The 18,588-nt window shown below is 33.8% G+C and overlaps 1 protein-coding gene across 15 annotated transcripts in view; it reads left to right on the forward strand.

Moving 5' to 3' along the window:
* Diaph2 (diaphanous related formin 2) overlaps window positions 1-18,588 on the forward strand; it is an 802,473-nt gene that overhangs the window by 64,111 nt on the left and 719,774 nt on the right. For 14 of the 15 annotated variants that reach the window (XR_013431759.1, XR_013431758.1, XR_013431757.1 and 11 more), the window contains 2 exons: window positions 8,760-8,864; window positions 14,036-14,056. Coding sequence is in view for 5 of the 15 variants with exons in the window: in XM_040283677.2 (XP_040139611.1) it covers window positions 8,760-8,864; window positions 14,036-14,056 (126 nt within the window). In the remaining 10 variants the exon portion in view is untranslated. The remainder of the gene's footprint in view (window positions 1-8,759; window positions 8,865-14,035; window positions 14,057-18,588) is intronic. The other variant, XM_040283678.2, reaches the window with a different exon arrangement.

The raw sequence follows: 18,588 nt of genomic DNA on the forward strand, positions 1-18,588 counted from the left end.
GGGTCAATTGAGTTAAAACTAGATAAAATAACCAATAAATCCATTAACCAGGTACATGTCAACTGCAGTATGCTGCAGTACAGAAAATAAATATTCATTGTACATACACCACTTTTCCTGTAAGCTCATGTACCTTTTGAACCTGTGGATCCAATGAGGGATCTAGTGGTTACTCTTGTGAAATATCAGTAAGTCTTCTTTTACTTTTTTTTTCTTTTTTGAATAACAGTATTTCTTAAACCCCAGTGGGTCTTTTATGTAATTTCTGTACTCTGGAAACCATTGGTTAAAGACGAGCTCAGGCTTAAGGATTATAAGAGAAAATAAGTAATATTTATGTTTTCTAATATTGAATCATGTTCTGAATTTACCCTCTGATAATAAAGGGGTATATGTAGGTATTCAAAGTTGGATCCTTCCAACAGGGCTTTGAAAGCAGAAATAGATGATTTTTTGTACTATACTCAGTAATATTCACTTAATATTGTGTCCTCTTTTTTCTGCTTAGGGCTGCACACTATTTTCACAAATAATGTATTTGAACAACTTTTTTCCTTTATCTTTGTTTTCTTCCTGAGCTCCCATAATTTCAATGGTTATTTAGGTAAAATTAACTGGGTCTTTTGAAAACATGAGGTAGTTAATTAGTATCAGGTAGAATTGGCCAATTATTTTATTATGTAGAAAAATACCTGATATTTTCATTGGGATTTTAAAAAGAAGTGTTTGGTTCTTTCTAGCTAGAAATAATTATGGAACCAAAGCTAGAATAATTATTCAATATCCCTTTATAAAATAATTAAACAAATCTTATACAAATTCATTAATTTAGAACCTTAAAATAATAAAACATAGTTGTAATCATTGTTTGTGCTAGGATGTATTTTAGGAACTGGGGTGCCTTCATTCATTCATTGTCTTTAGAGGTACAGATCTTCCCAAGCCTAGAAGTTGAAGGATACTTGAATAATTACTATTTTAAGAAACGAAAGTAAGGTGGCAAGCATTTAGTGCTGAAGTTGAGTTCAGATTTAAGAAGAGCAAGTGTAAAATTTATCCTCAAGCTGAAATCAAGACATGTTACAGGAACAGAAATATATAATTTGTAGAAAATATATATGAAATTTATAACAGATATACCAGTGTTACTTTTGTCTTACAGGAAAGGAAGAGAGAGAAGGTTGACATTTGTCTCATAAAGCAAAATATAAAACCAGAGGGAAAGAAAGGAAAATAGACATAATGTTGGAAGGTGAGGGGAAAACTAAAAAAAATTATATTGTCCCCTACTTAATTATGGTAGTGGAGAGAGAAGGAGAGAAAGAATGAGAATGAATTAATTACAAAACAAATGAATGAATAGGAAGCTGGCTTAACTTTTGACTTTCTCATATTTTATGTAATTTCTCATTTTATGTAGTTCCTTATTAAAAATTTTAAGAAGATATTGTTTGTGGCTAGGGGTGTAACTCAGTGGTAAAGTACTTGCCAGGAGTGTATGTGGCCATGGGTTCAAACCTCAGCACCAAGAAGATAAAAAAGAATACAGTGTTTGCTGAAGAAATGAAGGAACTTGTCTATAAAGAAAACTTGTATCACAACATATTTGGACAGAGGAAAAAATAGTTTCTTAGTTGCAAATAGGGCTTTGAAGTATTATAAGTGGTCAGCTATTGTGACTTCAAAGAACATGTTTTTAGTAACTACACTCCTCTCATGTATGGTAGATACATTAAATAAATGTTAAACAAGCTAAAAGCTTGCTTTTGTGTTTTGACTACTGTAAGAACTCTGTGTTTAGAAGTAGGTTCATATTCAATTAAGTTGTTTAGTGTTAATACTGAATTATGAGTATTGCTCTATTTAGTTTTGCTATTATATTATAAAGCTAGAGTTAATGATTTGGAAGTATCAGCTGCCTAATTAATGATATGTTTTTATTTCTAGAAGGAGAAAATGAGTTTGGACTCTTCTGTTCACATGAATGATACCCATTTTCAGTCAACCTATACATTAAATTTATAAATATAAAAATGTAGATGACTCTAAAGCAATTTAAAATATTTAAAGAAAATGTCCTAAATATCGCATTGGTTCAATAAATCTTTGTTTATTTCTTAGTATATTCCCGAAACTGTTCTTTGCTGGGAGTAAAAGGATAAATAAGTTCCTGCCCTCAGTTAGCTCAGTTTTGAGGAGAGAGAGATTTATTATGTAGTTTTAATGTAAGTGGAATTAAAATGAAAGAAAAGGATTAGCCATTTCCAAATGAGGTATTTTGGGGTGAAATCTTCTTGAAAAATTAGTGAGCATAGCCTTGAAGTATAATAGTTAACCAGATATGGATTTGATGGGGAGCTGTGGTTTACAAAGGGAGAGAGGTGGCAAATAGGATAGTATTTCAGGCAGACCAAGAAGCATCATGAACAAAGAGCATAGTACTTGTAAGAAAACTATGAAGAACATAGTGTTATTAACACATAAGAGTAAGATAAAGGTTCGCTTTATTAAAGTTTTTTTTTTAATTTTTAGTTGTAGATGGACCTTTATTTCATTTATTTATACGAGGTGCTGAGATTTGAACCCAGTGCCTCACACATGCTAGTCAATCATTCTACCATTGAGCCACAAACCCATCTCTAAAGATTGGTTTTTTGGGCTCAGGTGGTGATAACATTACTAATAGCTAGCATTCTTTGAAGACTAGTTACTACATCACTTGATATGTATGATCATACTTAATCTTGACAACATTCCTCTGAGACATATAATGCATTACCCTTATTGTCTTGCCTACTTTCCTACAAAATAATTTTACTCTGATGGCATGATCTCAGCATTGTGCATCATTAAAAATTGAATGGAAGTACATAGTGATGTAGAAATGTCACTGGAAGGAGAGGAGACTGCTTACTTAATGACTGCCAAAAGCAGCATACCACCCTCTTTGGCCTGAGAAGTGTACAAATACACAACTTAATCTTGTTAGTATTCCAGAGTTGATTCTACTGGGAGGATATAGATTCATGATAACCACATTTATTGGAGACTGCAATTTTACCAGAAAATTTGGAGACTGAAGAGACCTAGTCCAGCATATGTGAGCAGAAAGAATTTAGGGATTTTGATGAAAATGAGCACGCTATAAATGAGCAAAATGATATGCTTAGCCAATAAGATTATTAAATCAGAGGCCGAATTAAAGAGGTATAGTACAACAAGATGAAAGAGATGGAAGTCTTTTCTTTCCTTGTGTTTATCAAAACACAGAATATTTGAGAGAGAGAGAGTCATGGATGCTAATCCATGTCACATGAAAATAAATTGAATTTAGTAGCTTGAAGGAGAAAATGTCACCTTCAAAAAACATGTATATGGTTCTTGAGTTAATTTCTTTTTGTTTTATCTATTGTCCTTATCACTAGTCACTTGAAACACTTTACTAGCCCAAATATGGAATGTAAGAAAATCCATTCTGGCTACATTAAGTAGAAGATATTATAAAGGGATATTAAACAGGAGGGTTACACAAACAAGCTCTAGGTACCATCATAGGAATAACTTCCAAAACTACACAACTGAAACACAGTCCAATTAAGGAGCTGTTGCCACCTTGGAACCACTTGGTCAAACTGTCTTAATAAAAAATCTGCCATTGATTCTGTAATTTCATGATTTCTGTTGCTACCAAAACCTCCCAAATGGATGACCTATTCATGGCCTATTTCCTCTAATATACTTCACTTCTGGATTTGCATCTTTTATAAATGCATTTTGTTGGTGGAGACTAAACCACATACCTGTCATCTAATTTTTAAGGGAGACTGGCAATTGTAATTTTTAAAAATTCTACTTTTGTTAGGTGGGACTGATAATGTGAGGATATATTAAAATATAGAGGCCAGGTTCAAATGATGTTGAGTAGCCAAAAATGAAAGATGACCACTAGAATCTCCTAGCTAGTCTCATAGCCTTTAGTCAGCTTTTCCTTATCCTTCATGACCCAAATCCTAGTGAGGACTTCTCTGACTTTTCCACCTGTCCTATGTGTTTCCAAAGAGTCCATCTATTATGTTTGTTTCCCCTAGACCATGACTTATATATATGTGTAGCTTTCTCTAAGTGTCAGGCATTGCTTTATAAATAATAACCTTTAATTTGAATATAAAAGCAGTCTCTCAAATTTATACTCTCTTAACTAGCCTCACATAGTCCCTTGTGCATAGTATACATCTGGTAAATAGTGATTATAAAATTTAAAAGTAGAGAAGGAAAGGAAAGGTACAATCTTGCCACCTTAAACATTAATATTCTGTTACACATATTTCAAATCTAGTCTTCCAAGGAAAAAGCTAGCAAAAATTTAACTGCCCTAAGATGAGCTGAGCTGCTGGAGGACATAGTGAGTTCCCTGATAGTTGATATAGTTGTAGAACATAGATGAGCATCTGTGGAGTTATAAAAGTGCTGTCCAGACTAGTTACTCTGATTCTGTTTGGATTCAACAATGCTAGAAACTAAGAGAGGGAGAGGCAGAATGTATTTTCTGCTTTCTAGTAAGTTTTTAAAAAGCTTTACAAATGAAAAAAAATATGGATATAAGATAGAAAAGGTAAGAGTAGAGACAGTGATCCAGGTGAGTATGGAAAAGAACTTGTATATATAACATGAAATTTATAGATATTGACTGTGTATAGTCATAAGAATCACTGCAGTGGGTACAAATATAGGTCAGGTGATGTTTGCTGTCACTAAAGTTAACTACGGTATACCTTATCCAAAGTGTGTGGGACCAGAAGTATTTTAGAGTTTTTCACATTTTGTAGTATATGCATAGGCTTTACTGGTTGAGCATTCCTAATTAGAAAACTGAAAGGCTCTAAAATCTGAAATGTTTTCAATGTCATATTAACATTCAAAAGGTTTCAGAATGATATCCTAAAAGTTTTGGATTTCAGAACATTTTGGGTTTTGTATATTAGGGGGATCTGTATCCAATAGATAAATGACACTTTGTTACTTTTCATGGATTCTTTGGTTTTTCCACCACATTATCACATATGAGTCTCTAAAATAGCTTTAGTATTATTCTTTGTCAAGAAATTTACTTTATTGAAAATAGAATTGCCAGAATTACCGAAAGAATAAAGAAATAAAATATTGATTTTTTAAAAGTTAAGATAAAATTTTTTGACTCCATATATGACAAAGAACATGAGGTATTTCTTGATCTTTCTGTGCCTAAACTTATTTCACTTAATGTCATGATCTCCAGTTTTATGCATTTTGTCACAAATGACAGGATTTCATTCTTTTTTTTTAACCAAATAGTGTTCACTTTTTATATGCACCACATTTTCTTTTTGTATTCATCGGTTGATGGACACTTAAGTTGTTTCTATTTCTTGGTTGTTGTAAAGAGTACTGCATTGAACTTGGGAGTGCAGATGTCTCTTTGACCACTGATTTCATTTTCTTTGCATATACACCCAGTAGTGGGATTGCTGGATCATACGACTGTTTTAATTTCTTTTCTTTGTTGTTGTTGTGGTGCTGGGGATTGAACCCAGGGCCTTGTGCATGTGAGGCAAGTACTCTACCAGCCGAGCTATATCCCCAGCCCCATGATTGTTTTAATTTCTGAAGGAAACGTCATGCTTTTTTCCACAGTGGCTATAAATTTACATTCCCACTAATTTATCTTCTCATAGAATTTGAGAATAGAATAGTAGTTAACAGAGGCTAAGAGGCGGTAAGGGGGAGATAGGATAGGGAAAGGTTGGTCAGTTAAGTCCCGGTGTTCTATTATACAGTAATGTGTCTATAGTTTAAAAATAATATTTTCTATATTTCAAAAGAGCTAGAAGACTCGAGATCATTTTGGATATTCCAATGCCATAAAGAAATGACAAACATTTAAGATCATAAATATGCAAACTACCCTGATTCAATCATTACATGTATCCAAAGATGATATTGTACTTCAAGGATATGTGCAATTATATATCAATCAAAATTAAAACTTAGGAATGTAAAATAAATTAAGATATAATTCACATACATAAAACTCATCCTTTTAAAGTGTAAACTTTGGTGTTTCTTGGTATATTTCAAAGATCACCATAACAATCAAACTGTTTTAGAACAGTTGCATCCCCTCAGAAAGAAACACCATACTCATAAATAGTCATAATTTAATATTCTTTTCTTCTTTTCTGGGCCTTGGCAACCAATAATCTATTTTCTAATTCTGTAGATTTGATTTTTTATTGATGGAATCATACAACATGTGGTTTTTGTGACTGGTTTCTTTTACTTGCATAATATAATTTTAAGGCTCATCCATTTTATAACAATACTTTATTCCTTTTTATGGCTGAATACTATTGTATATGACAAATTTATATGGATATACCACATTTTGTTAATTTAGTCAGTACTTGATGGACACTTGAATTGTTTCTACTCTTTGACTATTAGTAATAATGCTGCTATAAACATTCATGTGCAAGTTTTGGTGTACAGATATTTTCATCCTTCTTGGGTATATGATCTGAATCGTATGTGTGACCTCTCAAGAAATTGGCACATTGTTTTATCAAAATGGCTGGCTGCATTGTTTTATATTCCCACCCTTCTCTAACATTTGTTGTTGTTTATTTAGTGGTACTGGGGAGTGAACCCAGGACCTTGAACATGCTAGGAAGCTCTGTATCCTCCCCATCCCTTCCTTCCAACATTTATTATTTTAATCTATTTTATTCAAGCTGTTTTAGAGAGAAGGGTGATCATATTGTGGTTTTCCTTTGCATTTCCGTAATAAATAATGATGTTGAACATCTTTTCATATGCTTATTGGCCATTTTCATATCTTAAGAAAAATGTATGCTCAAATACTTTGACCATTTGTAATTAAGATATTTGTCTTTTCATTGAGTTGTAAAAGTTTCTTTCCATGTGAGTATCCATCCCTTGACAGACAGAATTTCTAAACACTTTGGCCCATTCTCTGTGTTTTCTTTTCACTTTTCCATTTTGAAGCATAATCATTTCCATCTTGGTTTTGCAATCCCATCCAGGGTGTCTTTTTCTGTTGTGGGGGTTAACATAAGTTTCAAAATGAAGAAAAATAATTTGTGTAATGAAAGTGTTATATGTGTGCATATTCACAAAATACAGGTGTATTCCCAATCTCATAAAGTTTACTGAACCTCAGTGTGTTCTTATAAGTGAATATTTTTCTGTCCAGTGAGTCATTTAAAAAATTTTATAAAAAAATTATTTTAATTAGTTATATATGACAGAATGCATTTTGATTCATTGTACACAGTTGCAGCACAACTTTTTATTTCTCTGGTTGTATACAACATAGTGTTGTATCATATGTGCAGTCATACATGTACCTAGGTAGAATGATGTTGTTTATCTCATTCCATCATCTTTTCTGCCCCCATACCCTCTCCCTACCTCTCCCCACCTTTGCCCATCAAAGTTCCTCCCTTTTTCCCATGCCCTCCCTGCTTTATGGATTAGCATCCACTTATCAGAGAGAACATTCGGGTTTTGGCTTTTTGGGATTGGCTTACTTCGCTTATGAAGATATTCTCCAATGCCATCCATTTATCTGCAGATGCCATAATTTTATTCTCTTTCAATGCTAATACTCCATTGTGTATATATACCACAGTTTCTTTATCCACTCATCTATTGAAGGGCATCTAGGTTTCTTCCACAGTTTAGCTATTGTGAATTGAGCTGCTATAAACTCTGATGTTGCTGCATTACTATAGTATGCTGATTTTAAGACTTTTGGATATAGATTGAGGAGTGGGATAGCTGGGTCAAATGGTGATTCCATTCAAATTTTCCAAAAAATCTCCATACTGCTTTCCAGATTGCTTGTACCAGTTTGCAGTCCTACCAGCAATGTATGAGTGTGCCTTTTCCTCCACATCCTCACCCGTACTTATTGTTGTTTGTATTCTTGATAACTGCCATTCTGACTGGCATGAGATGAAATCTTAGTTTCAATTTTCATTTCTGTAATTACTAGAGATGTTTAACATTTTTCATATATTTGTTGATTGATTGTATATCTTCTTCTGAGAATTGTCTATTCATCTCCTTAGCCCATTTAGTGATTTTTGTTATCCCCCCTAACTATATTTCTCTTTTTTCTTTTTTAATCCAACAACTTACTATGAATTTTTCTTCAGGGATATGTTATGGATGCATATTCCCTCTTTGCCAATCATATTTGCTTTCTTGGATAATAGTAATCCTAAGCAATTTGTATGTGTGTATTTGCTTTTGCTATCAAGTTAAACAAATAGCTTTGGTAGGGCAGTATAATGTATATCTATGCTCTCAACTGCCAATTTATTCTGTGGAATAGTTTAAAAATACCTTTTTCTCCCTGTTTACTGATTGACTTGGTAATAATATAAACCTTGGGTGCATGGTAAAATTTATGCAAGGTTGTGGAATCTAGAGTGAAAAATAATAGTGAAGTATCCAGAAAAAAAAGAGTTTTGTTCATTATAGCAGGAAGTATTTATTTAAGAGGTAGATTTTTATTAATATTTGTTATTATGGTATCTTAGGGTAAAAAATAATAGTGAAATATCCAGAAAAAAGAATTGTTAGTTACAGAATGACTTAATATTTTAAGACATAGACATCATTAATATTTATTCATCACTTTAGAAATGCTTAGGCAGAAATTTATCAATGCTCACAGTGAATGTTCTTTCTAACAGGAGGACATGAACCTTAATGAAGAAAAAAAAGCTCCTTTACGAAACAAAGATTTTACCACCAAGCGTGAGATGGTTGTCCAGTATATTTCTGCTACTGCCAAATCTGTAAGTAGAGAAACTTTCCTGGTACCAACAGAATGAGCTTAAGCATTATCTACTTAAAAGATGAATAAACCTCAGATGTTCAAATTCTTGCTGCAAATGTATTCAGACTATTTAGGAAACAATTTGTGTTTGATTTTTATACATTTATATATTTCAAAATGTATATATTTAAAAATGAAATTGTTCATCTTTGGAAATGAGAAGCTCTCATTATTATAAACAAGAAAGCTTAGAAAGGACAGCAGGCTCTTGAAGTAATTCAGTGAGTTTCAGGGCAGAGGCTTTGTGCAATTACTAAAAATTGACAGCATTTTGCAGGTATTTCACTTAATGTATGGGTTGTTAGATAAAAATTTTGTATTTTGAGGGAGAATATAAGAAAAAATATAGTCATCTTTAATTTAGTTGACATTAAAGCTACATGTCTAGTGTCTGCTTGCATGTAATTTTTAGCAATGCTTTTTAATATGCAGTGTTGTTGGCTTTTTTCATCATTTATATAATGCAAACTGTGTAAGCTGCCTCATAATTGTTATTGTACAGCTTTGTTCAATATAAATTAAAGTGCTTAATAGGAACTTTAATCAAATCTGTGTGTGTTTCAAGACTTGAAAGTAGGTTTATTGAAAGGACTTATTATCAATGGGAAAACCTTACTGTTTTAATAGAGTATTTTGCTTTTTTCACCTTTTAAGGCACTTCCAAAATAAGTCTTTGGGTTTAATTTTTTATTAGAAACATGTATTTTTGAAAGGGCAAAATGTGTCTTTTACATGTCTATAAAGAAACAGCTTTTCATATCGAGAGATCATAAAATCAGTGGATGTGTATGTGTGTGTGTGAGTGTGTATATACAGTGATTTTATCTGTAGGTATATGCATATATATGCATGTAGACATGCACATTTAAAACATTCTACACTTGAAGAGTTGACCACTAAATTTCTTCATTGGAAAATTATATTCTAATGTTATTTGGCTATGCTATTAATGCTATTAGCAATTACTAAATTTTGCAATTGTATTGATTCTATATTGTACTTTAAGCAAGCTAAATCTGAATGCTGAACCATTTAAAGATAACGCATTGCAGCTCTGCCAGAGCAGAGCAACAGCATGTTTTTTAATTTGCTTCTGGTATCCAAGGGCAGAAATATGTTTCAAGTGATAAGTGAAATTTGCCATGAGCGTCGTTTTCAATAGAATTAGGTGATGCATAGGGTTTTACTTTGAAATTCTGATGAATCTCTTCTCATTTTTGCACTCAAGTTATTGTTCACAGTAAAATGCTTTAGGAAATGCAGGGTGTACATTTAGTGTTATTTTTCAAATACCTAAAGGCAAGTATGCTAGTAAATCTATATAACTAAATCTGAATGCAAAGTACCGATAATACTATATGACTAGTCATATAATATTTTTAATGATAGGATTTTGTTAGTGTCTCTGGCTTATTTGGGTCATTGTTTGTGTAAGTGGGAATGACTATAATGGAAATTATATATAAATGATGCTCTTCTACTTTGACCTTTTGATTATTATCTGGTCTGTATGAAGAAGTTGTTTGCATTTATTCTCATAGTTTCCTCTTCAAGTGATCAAGGAAATGCATACCTTAAGTTATATACTCATTTTTCAGATTAAAATGCAGATTTGTTAAATATTAGATGAGCTCATTCAATCTGCCTTTTTCAGAAGATGGAAATGGAATGTTCTCAAAAGACATGAAAATTTTATGTTTAAGTCACCAGCCTCAAAACCAGTACTACTGAGTATTTGTCCTTATTTGTTTCATTCAACATAACTATGAGCACCTCATATATGCATAGCACATTCATCACAGTTCCAAGATTATATTTGTTTTTCATGGACCAAATATTATGATGGAAGAAAACCTGTTGACAAGTATGTTTTGAAGCTTTCTCACCTTGGGGATACATTAATTAGTACTGTTTTCTATCATTAAAACTCTGAAAATTATTTGTGTTATTTCTTTTTTAAAGGTGAGAGGGATGCCATTCAGAGAAAAACAATATTCTAATCCCTTGACCTTTTCATGATCAGGACAATAAAATTTGCACCAATTATTACTGAATGTATGACTGTTTTCCCCCATGTAACCAGGCTTCCTTCCCATCCTGCTGTCTTTCATTAGGCTTTGGTTGTGATTGTATGTCTTATACTTTTTTACCTTTACTTTTGCATTATATTGATGCACTCATTAAAAATGTTTACTTGTTTAGGGCTGGGAATGTAGCTCAGTGGTAGAGTGCTTACCTAGCATGTGTGAGGCTCTGGTTTCTATCCCTGGTATGAGAGGAAAGGTTTCCTCATTTAAAGCAAAGTTAAGGGCTGGAGTCCCTGATAGAAAAATGTTTTAGACTCAAGTGTAAAACGTGGCAATTAAAAGTCAAACATAAATTGTATATTTTCCCATTTAATCACCTGCATTAGTCCTTTGGTATGGGATCTAAAACCAAAAGAACAAAATGTGAGCTCAGTGAGAAATGTCCATTATGCTCCTTGGGTTCTTGGGTGAGGACATTAAAGAGAGAGGAAGCAATATACAGAAATATGGTCAAAACCTGTTTCTAAAGCAAACAATACTCTTTTGTTGTATAATTAACTTTTTTAAAATTAACATGGAATAAGAGAATATTAAGGAAATCACAAGGTAATGATATAAACCATGACTTAGTTTTTTTCTTAATTCATAGTAGAGAAAAACCATATGAGTGTTATAGGAAAAAGTACCTTGAGTAACTCTGTCAGTAATGAGTAAACTCCAAATAGGTGGGTAGAGAAGAACCACCTGTCTGCATTTATCTCCTATGAGTTGTACTCTTTTTTCTTTTTTTTATTGTTGGTGGGAACAGAACCCAGGGGTGCTCAACCACCGAGCCACACCCCCAGCCCTTTAAAAAAATATCTTATTTAGAGATAGGGTCTCACTAGGTTGCTTAGGGCCTTGCAAAGTTGCTGAGGCTGGCTTTGAACTCCTGCCTCAGCCTGCCAAGCCTCTGGGATTACAGGTTTGTGCCATTGGCCCATCATGAGTTGGACTCTTTGATTACTGTAGGAAGTGTGGTTATGGACTGACCTAGGCTAGCAGTATATGTGGATGATTAAGCCACAGATAACCTGGGAGACACTCTATTTTCAAAACCTGAGCATGTTTTTAGAAATGGAAAACTGTGCTTTGTTAATATTGCAGAAATTATCCTACCGATTCATAATCCTGAAACAGGCACAACATGTTGGAGATTTATAGAGGGTTTTACATATATTTAACAGCATATTTTGACACTTAGGAAAAGTTATTCACTGAAGTCTTAACATTAGTTTGCCAAATGCCAGTGACTTCCTTAGAATACCAAGAATTTAGTTTATTTCTAATTTAAATCACAGTCTTTGAAGTTGAAATTTTAGAATATGTGAGATTATATTTTTGAAGATATAGGAACCTTTGAGAAGAATCATTGATTAAAAAAATCTCAGAAATAATTTAAGAAGTGAAACCAACTGTATTCACAGATTTGCTAGACTTACTTATATAACAAGTACTTAAAAGTTGTAGTGCATCTGTATATGTGTGTGTGTATGCATTTATTATAGTTTTGCTTTTGCCATTATCAGAGACTTTCTTTCTTGGGTCATTTCCAGCTATGGTCTGGATATGATGAAACAATTAAACCCAGACATGACCAAACTAGTTTATCTTAGCTTCCCTTGGCTAATCAATCTAATCTAATGCTGTATGTGCTTTAGCTAAATGCAGTCATTTTGCAATCTAAATGAATCATTAAATGGGCCATATTGTGGTTATTTCACTGAGTATAGACCTGCCTTAATTGTTGAGATAGGCTTGCCTTCTCTTTTTAGTCTTATGTCTGTGCTAAATAGACAAGGGACAAATACAACCTCTGTCTTTTTTGATGGGAGGAAATAATTTAGGTCAATAGCATATCTTTCAATTCAGAAGAGTGTTAATGGCACCAAAGAGGCTTTTATTCAACTAAATAATCACTGACCGTAAATAGTCTGTTGAATGAATATTTAAGAAACCTGCTTCTCCATTTGGAGATTCATGGATTCCTCTGAAATAATTTACTTGGAAACTGTCATTATCCTTTTGCATCTTGTCATATCGTGTTTCATTTGGGATTCTTACTGGGGTTGCAATTAAATTTAATTTTTATTTTTAAAGCACTGGCTGAAAAATAGAACGCATCTTGATAATAACCGCTATCAGATTAATGGTTTTAGATTGTGGATTAGTTCTTTTTTGGACACTGCTTGATATTCAAATGTGGGAATCTGATAACAGTGATTTGATTTATATTTGGATTTTGGCATAAAATTATGTTTAGGACTGTGAGTTTACTTCTTGTTTCTTAAACACATCTTTTCCTCTCAGATTCTCTTATCTCTTATCTAAAGCTCAATATTGAGATTTTTGAATTATTTCCTCCCAGTGAATATAAGCATTTATATTTATATATAAAATCTTCATTGTCCTCACATTATATAGAAAACTCTGATTTTATAATAGAAATTCTAGGATGACCTAGAAAACTAGAATAACAAGCAATCTTTCTTTGTAATTTTCAAGTATAAGATAAAACAATAGTATAACCCTTAAATTTATAACAGATAAAATGTTCCAGTTTTCAACCTAAAGTTTACTTCTAAACTTAATGCATGACTTTAAATGTGACAGTTTGTTTTAAAACACCTTATTTTAACTTTAATAGTATACTTGTCATAACAAAGAAAGAAAAAAGGGCAATATTTGAAAAAAAATCAATTTTATATTGATAATTTTTTTGAGGGGCTGTGAGCTGATTCCAGATTGCTATTAACTTTGCATGACTTGATATTTAGATTGTATTATAAGAGAAGCTCATTAAAATACATTCAAAATTTCTCAAAATATAATTATCCTTTATTTTGGAATCCTTATTCCATAGAGGACATATTTTTGAAATATGGTAGAAATGAATATTTATTGATTTGTTTTAACTTCTAGATCTAAAGTATTCAAAGTGTAAGTAGGGTTAGCTATTTACTAATTTACTAAACACTTCTGTGAAAAAGCTTCTGATTACTAATATTGTTGCTGTTTGTTTTTTTTTACACCATAACCTCTCTTCGTTGACCACTGCATGCAGATAGTTGGAAGTAAAGTTATGGTAAGTACAAAAGATGTGTTTTAACCTTAGATATAAATTTGTGCTTTGGGGAATTATGATTGTTGTTAGTATAGTATTGTATATGTTTGGTTCTTCTTTTGGCATATATTTTACCAAAGCAATGGGATTCATGTTAAGATCAGGTGATTAGGATTTGTCTCTGTTTTGTTTTGGGATATGGTTTAGAACTAGAATGCTGGTATATTTTCTTAGAAGGTTTTACCTTTTGTTTTTTGGAAGTACTCTTGGGTCAGTCTGTGTGAGTCTCATGAAACTGTACATTGTACCTCAGTTTCTCAGTATGGCAGAGGAAGATTCCTAAAGTATTGGCTTATGTACATTGGAGTTCTTTTTTTTTTTATTATTATTATACCAGGAACTGAACCCAGGGGCACTCAATAACTGAGCCACATCCCCAGCTCTTTTTATATATTGTAAAACTTTGAGACTGGGTCTTGCTGAGTTGCTTAGGGCCTGGATAAGCTGCTGGAGGCTGGCTTTGAACTCTTCTTGATCCTCCTGCCTCAACCCTTTATCTCCCCTAGGTACTGGGATTACAGGCTCGCTCCACTGTGTCCGGCACATATAGGAATGCTTATTAGGCAATCTGAATTTGACTTTAGTATCACTGGGCATATAACGTAATGAAAATGACGTTTGCCATGCAGTCAGGGGGCCTGGATGCTTGTTTATGTTGGGTGCTATTAATCAGCTCTTTGAGTTTGGGTTAATAAGTCATATTTATTTTGTGTTCATTTATTAAATAGATATTTTGAAATCATTTGCTTAAATTATCTACTAAGGTTTTTTTTCCCTTTACTGGTTTTGTACTCAAGGTGTAGTATATTTTAGTTCTGTAATTATATGATGCACTATTATATAACATCTTAAAATTGGCCTGTATTGTGATTGAGAGCTAACTGTAATTTGCTGTCTTAATTGAGCATTCTTTTTGAAAATATTTTTTTAGTTGTCAATGGACCTTTATTTTATTTATTGATATATGGTGCTGAGAATTGAACCCAGTACCTTACACATGCTAGGCAAACACTCTGCCACTGAGCCACAACCCCAGCCTGAGTATTCTTTATTTAGAGAAAAGGATAGCAAACATTATCTTTAATATTTTTGAGCACAGAGGTATCTAGAATAGTGCATGTATTAGTATCTGTTTTGCTTTTAAAAACACATTTTCTTTAATTCATGTGACATCTAGAGGGAAAAAAGCCATCAACCTTTTGGATATTTATTTAGTGTTTTTTTATGTGCCAAGAATTTTACTAGGTGCATTGATGACTAGAAAGTTTATGTTAGATAAGACATGTTGAAATAATCAATATATTAAATTGTCCACACTACCTATAAGTGTAATAGGAATTCATAAGTGGGAGAGAAAGGGAAGGAGGGTTGATGTAATTAGGGGAAAATTCATGCATATTTCTGGACCTAAACTTGGTTTTCTGGAATCTTTCCTTATGAGGATTCAAGGATTCGAGGATTTGGATTTCAATAGGGAGAAGCTCTCAAGATCTTGAAGTAATAGTAAATGTAAAGACCTGGAAAGAGAACCACAATGTGTGCGGGGGTAGGAAAGAGGGAAATGAGATGAGGTTGACTTTGTTGGAACAGATAATGTATATTAGAAGGATTTATAAAACCAAGTTGAAAGAGGGTCTGGAAGTTCAGGAAGAATATAAAAAAAATTAGTTTGGGCAAGGAGTGATAGAATAAAAACAGGATTTAAGAAACATACACTTGATAGGTATTTAGGTTAGATAAGGATAAAGGTTCTCAAACCTGACAGTGCATGAAAATGCAAATGTACCCCCCCTCCCATCCCACTCCAGGATTGTGATTCCTGAGGTTTGGGAGGTAGCCAAGAAATTTGCATTTTTATCTAGCACCACAGGAGATTCAGTTAAGGGAGCTTGAGGAGCACACATTGTGAAATATAGTCATGCACCAAATAACCTTTTAGGGGTGGAGATGCTGTTTCCTTAAGATGGACCTGAAAAATTCCTATCAATTAGCATTTCACTATATATTTAGCTTTGTTTAAATACACAAGTACTTAATGCTGAATTTCAGTGGCCTACAGGATTAAGTATGGTAAAGTGGTGCAGTTTTATAGCCTATGAGCAATGGCATATATATCATGTGGCTATGTGTACAGTAAGCTATGCCATCTAGGTTTGTGTACCTACACTGTATGATGTTCACAAGATGACAGAATTACCTAAAAATTACAACAAATTTTTTTTCCGGAAGGTAATCTGTCTTTATATTAGGCATGATTTATCTGGATTAGGACAGAGAGAGACTCTTTGGGAGGCCATTTGCTAGACTTTTCATTGAATAAGTGAGGACACATATTAAACTGGAGGCTAGATGGAGAGAAGGTGAGTTTCCTGTTAAGGGAGTTTGGAGAGACAAGGGAATCTTAAGCTTATTTTAAGTTGGTCTTGAGCTCTTCTCTATTTCTAGTTTTGGGCTCATTGTGAGTTCTGCTCCCTCATATGTTGAAGTATATCATTAGAGAAGCATGCCCAGGCAAGCATATAAGACAGGGTTTATTTAAAAAGAGTAACACAGACTTCTCCTGGGAGGGAGAAGAGGGGCATAGTATTCTCAGAATATATAGTATTCCTGGTATCCCCAGAAGTGAGGTGTTCGGCCTTTTTTATATGTCTTAGGCTTCCTTTGTTCTCCTTCTCTCTTCTCCTTATCTCTTTCCTTCCTGAGTGTGTGACAAGTCCCAGGAAATGCTTGGTGGGATGGCCAAAAGGTGGAAAACCCGAGAGCTGAAGGGGGAAGGGCAGGACGGAGCAGCCCAGGACACACTAACAACTTTTACAACTGAATGAAGGGAGGGCCAATTCCTGGTTACATTAGCAACAGGTTGGTGGGGGGGCATCGCTGGTTATCTTGATTCCGTGGAGGAAGGGCTCTGAAAGCATTTCAGTCCCTCTGGGGGCAGTCTCCAACTTCCCATACTCATTCAAATTGCCCTCCTTGATCTGACCTGACTCAATTTACCCATCTTTACAGACTACCTGTCTAACTCTGGCTTCAATAGGACTATGTCAGAAGCCAGTGAAATATTAGAGATTCCTTCATATCCAATCAGTTATTAAATTCTGTTGATGATTTTTCCTAATTAACTCTCAATTTGTTACTAAAGCTTGTTCTTTGTCCTCAATGCCAATTCAATAAAAAGGACACATTTTAAAAAATATTTTTTTAGTTGCAGATGGGCCTGTATTTAATTTATTTATATGTGGTGCTAAGAATTGAATCCAGTGCCTCATACATGCTAGGTAAGCATTCTGCCAGTGAGCCTCCAAATGACATATTTTTGAGAAGGTTTATTGCTTTGCTAGAGAAACACCCAGGACTTTAGCCCCAGAGGCTGTGATTCTGCCCATCCCTGAGAACAGGAGTTTTTAGAGAAGTGATTCATTCCAGATGTTTCCTGTGGGGGGTTGTGATTTATTGTTAATTTGGGAGATAACCCTTCCTTAGATCTTCTGGTGCTAATCTCTGAAGTCTGAATTACTTGGTTCCTGTGGAGGGTGTATGCTCAAAGACCCAGAACTCTGTCTGGATTGGAAGAAGGTAATCCTGTCCCCTCCAGGTTAGGGAAGCGGAGATGGAGAAGAGGAAAAGAAAACATGTCCATTTAAAGTAAGCCTCAGTGTCAGAGCGGCAAAGATTATATTCAAAGCCTGAGGTGGACCACAATTACAAACTGTCTTCCATAGTTACCTATACTATTACCTTCTCATAGTATACATTCAGTTCAGACCAATCATTTAACACACTGGTGATTGCTGTAGGCCTTGGCCAGTTTACCCTGTTTTCAACTTCTCATTGTACCCATTGTTCTTCATGGTTACCAGAAATCATGCTATTTCCCTCTTCAAAACCTTCAGATGACTTCCTGTTGCCCTTTGTGATCTCCTCCTTGCCTTCTTTTAAAAAGTCATCTGCTGCATTCCTGTCTTCTATTCATATAGGGACAATTGGCAATTTCTTAAGACACTATTCTTTAATACCTCTAAATCAAGCTTATGCCACTCCTTTGAGCTGGAGTGTCCTTTCTTTAGAGTTCCCAGCAAGCTCCTAAATATCCATAAAGATTAAGCTTCCTATCAATCTTAGGAGAAGCTGTCCTAGGTATCTCCTTCCTTCCCAAAGCTGTATTATTAATACTTAACACATTTTATTTTAATAAATCACTTTCATGTCTTTTTTCACCAATGAAAACAGCTTCTGCCTTCAAGGAGCATAGGTCAATGGAGAAGAAGATAGATAGAGGGTAAAGCTAGGACCTGAAAGTGCAATATACAAAAGGTTTAAAAGTGGGAGGCCAACAGAATCTATAAGGTTCCCAGAGTATTTTGAAAGATGGCATAATGAGATGGGCATTTTTTTTTAAAGAGAGAGTGAGAGAGGGGAGAGAGAGAGAGAGAGAGAGAGAATTTTTAATATTTATTTTTTAGTTCTCGGCGAACACAACATCTTTGTTGGTA

This window comes from Ictidomys tridecemlineatus, chromosome X (genome assembly GCF_052094955.1).
Source record: "Ictidomys tridecemlineatus isolate mIctTri1 chromosome X, mIctTri1.hap1, whole genome shotgun sequence".
Taxonomy (NCBI): domain Eukaryota; kingdom Metazoa; phylum Chordata; class Mammalia; order Rodentia; family Sciuridae; genus Ictidomys; species Ictidomys tridecemlineatus.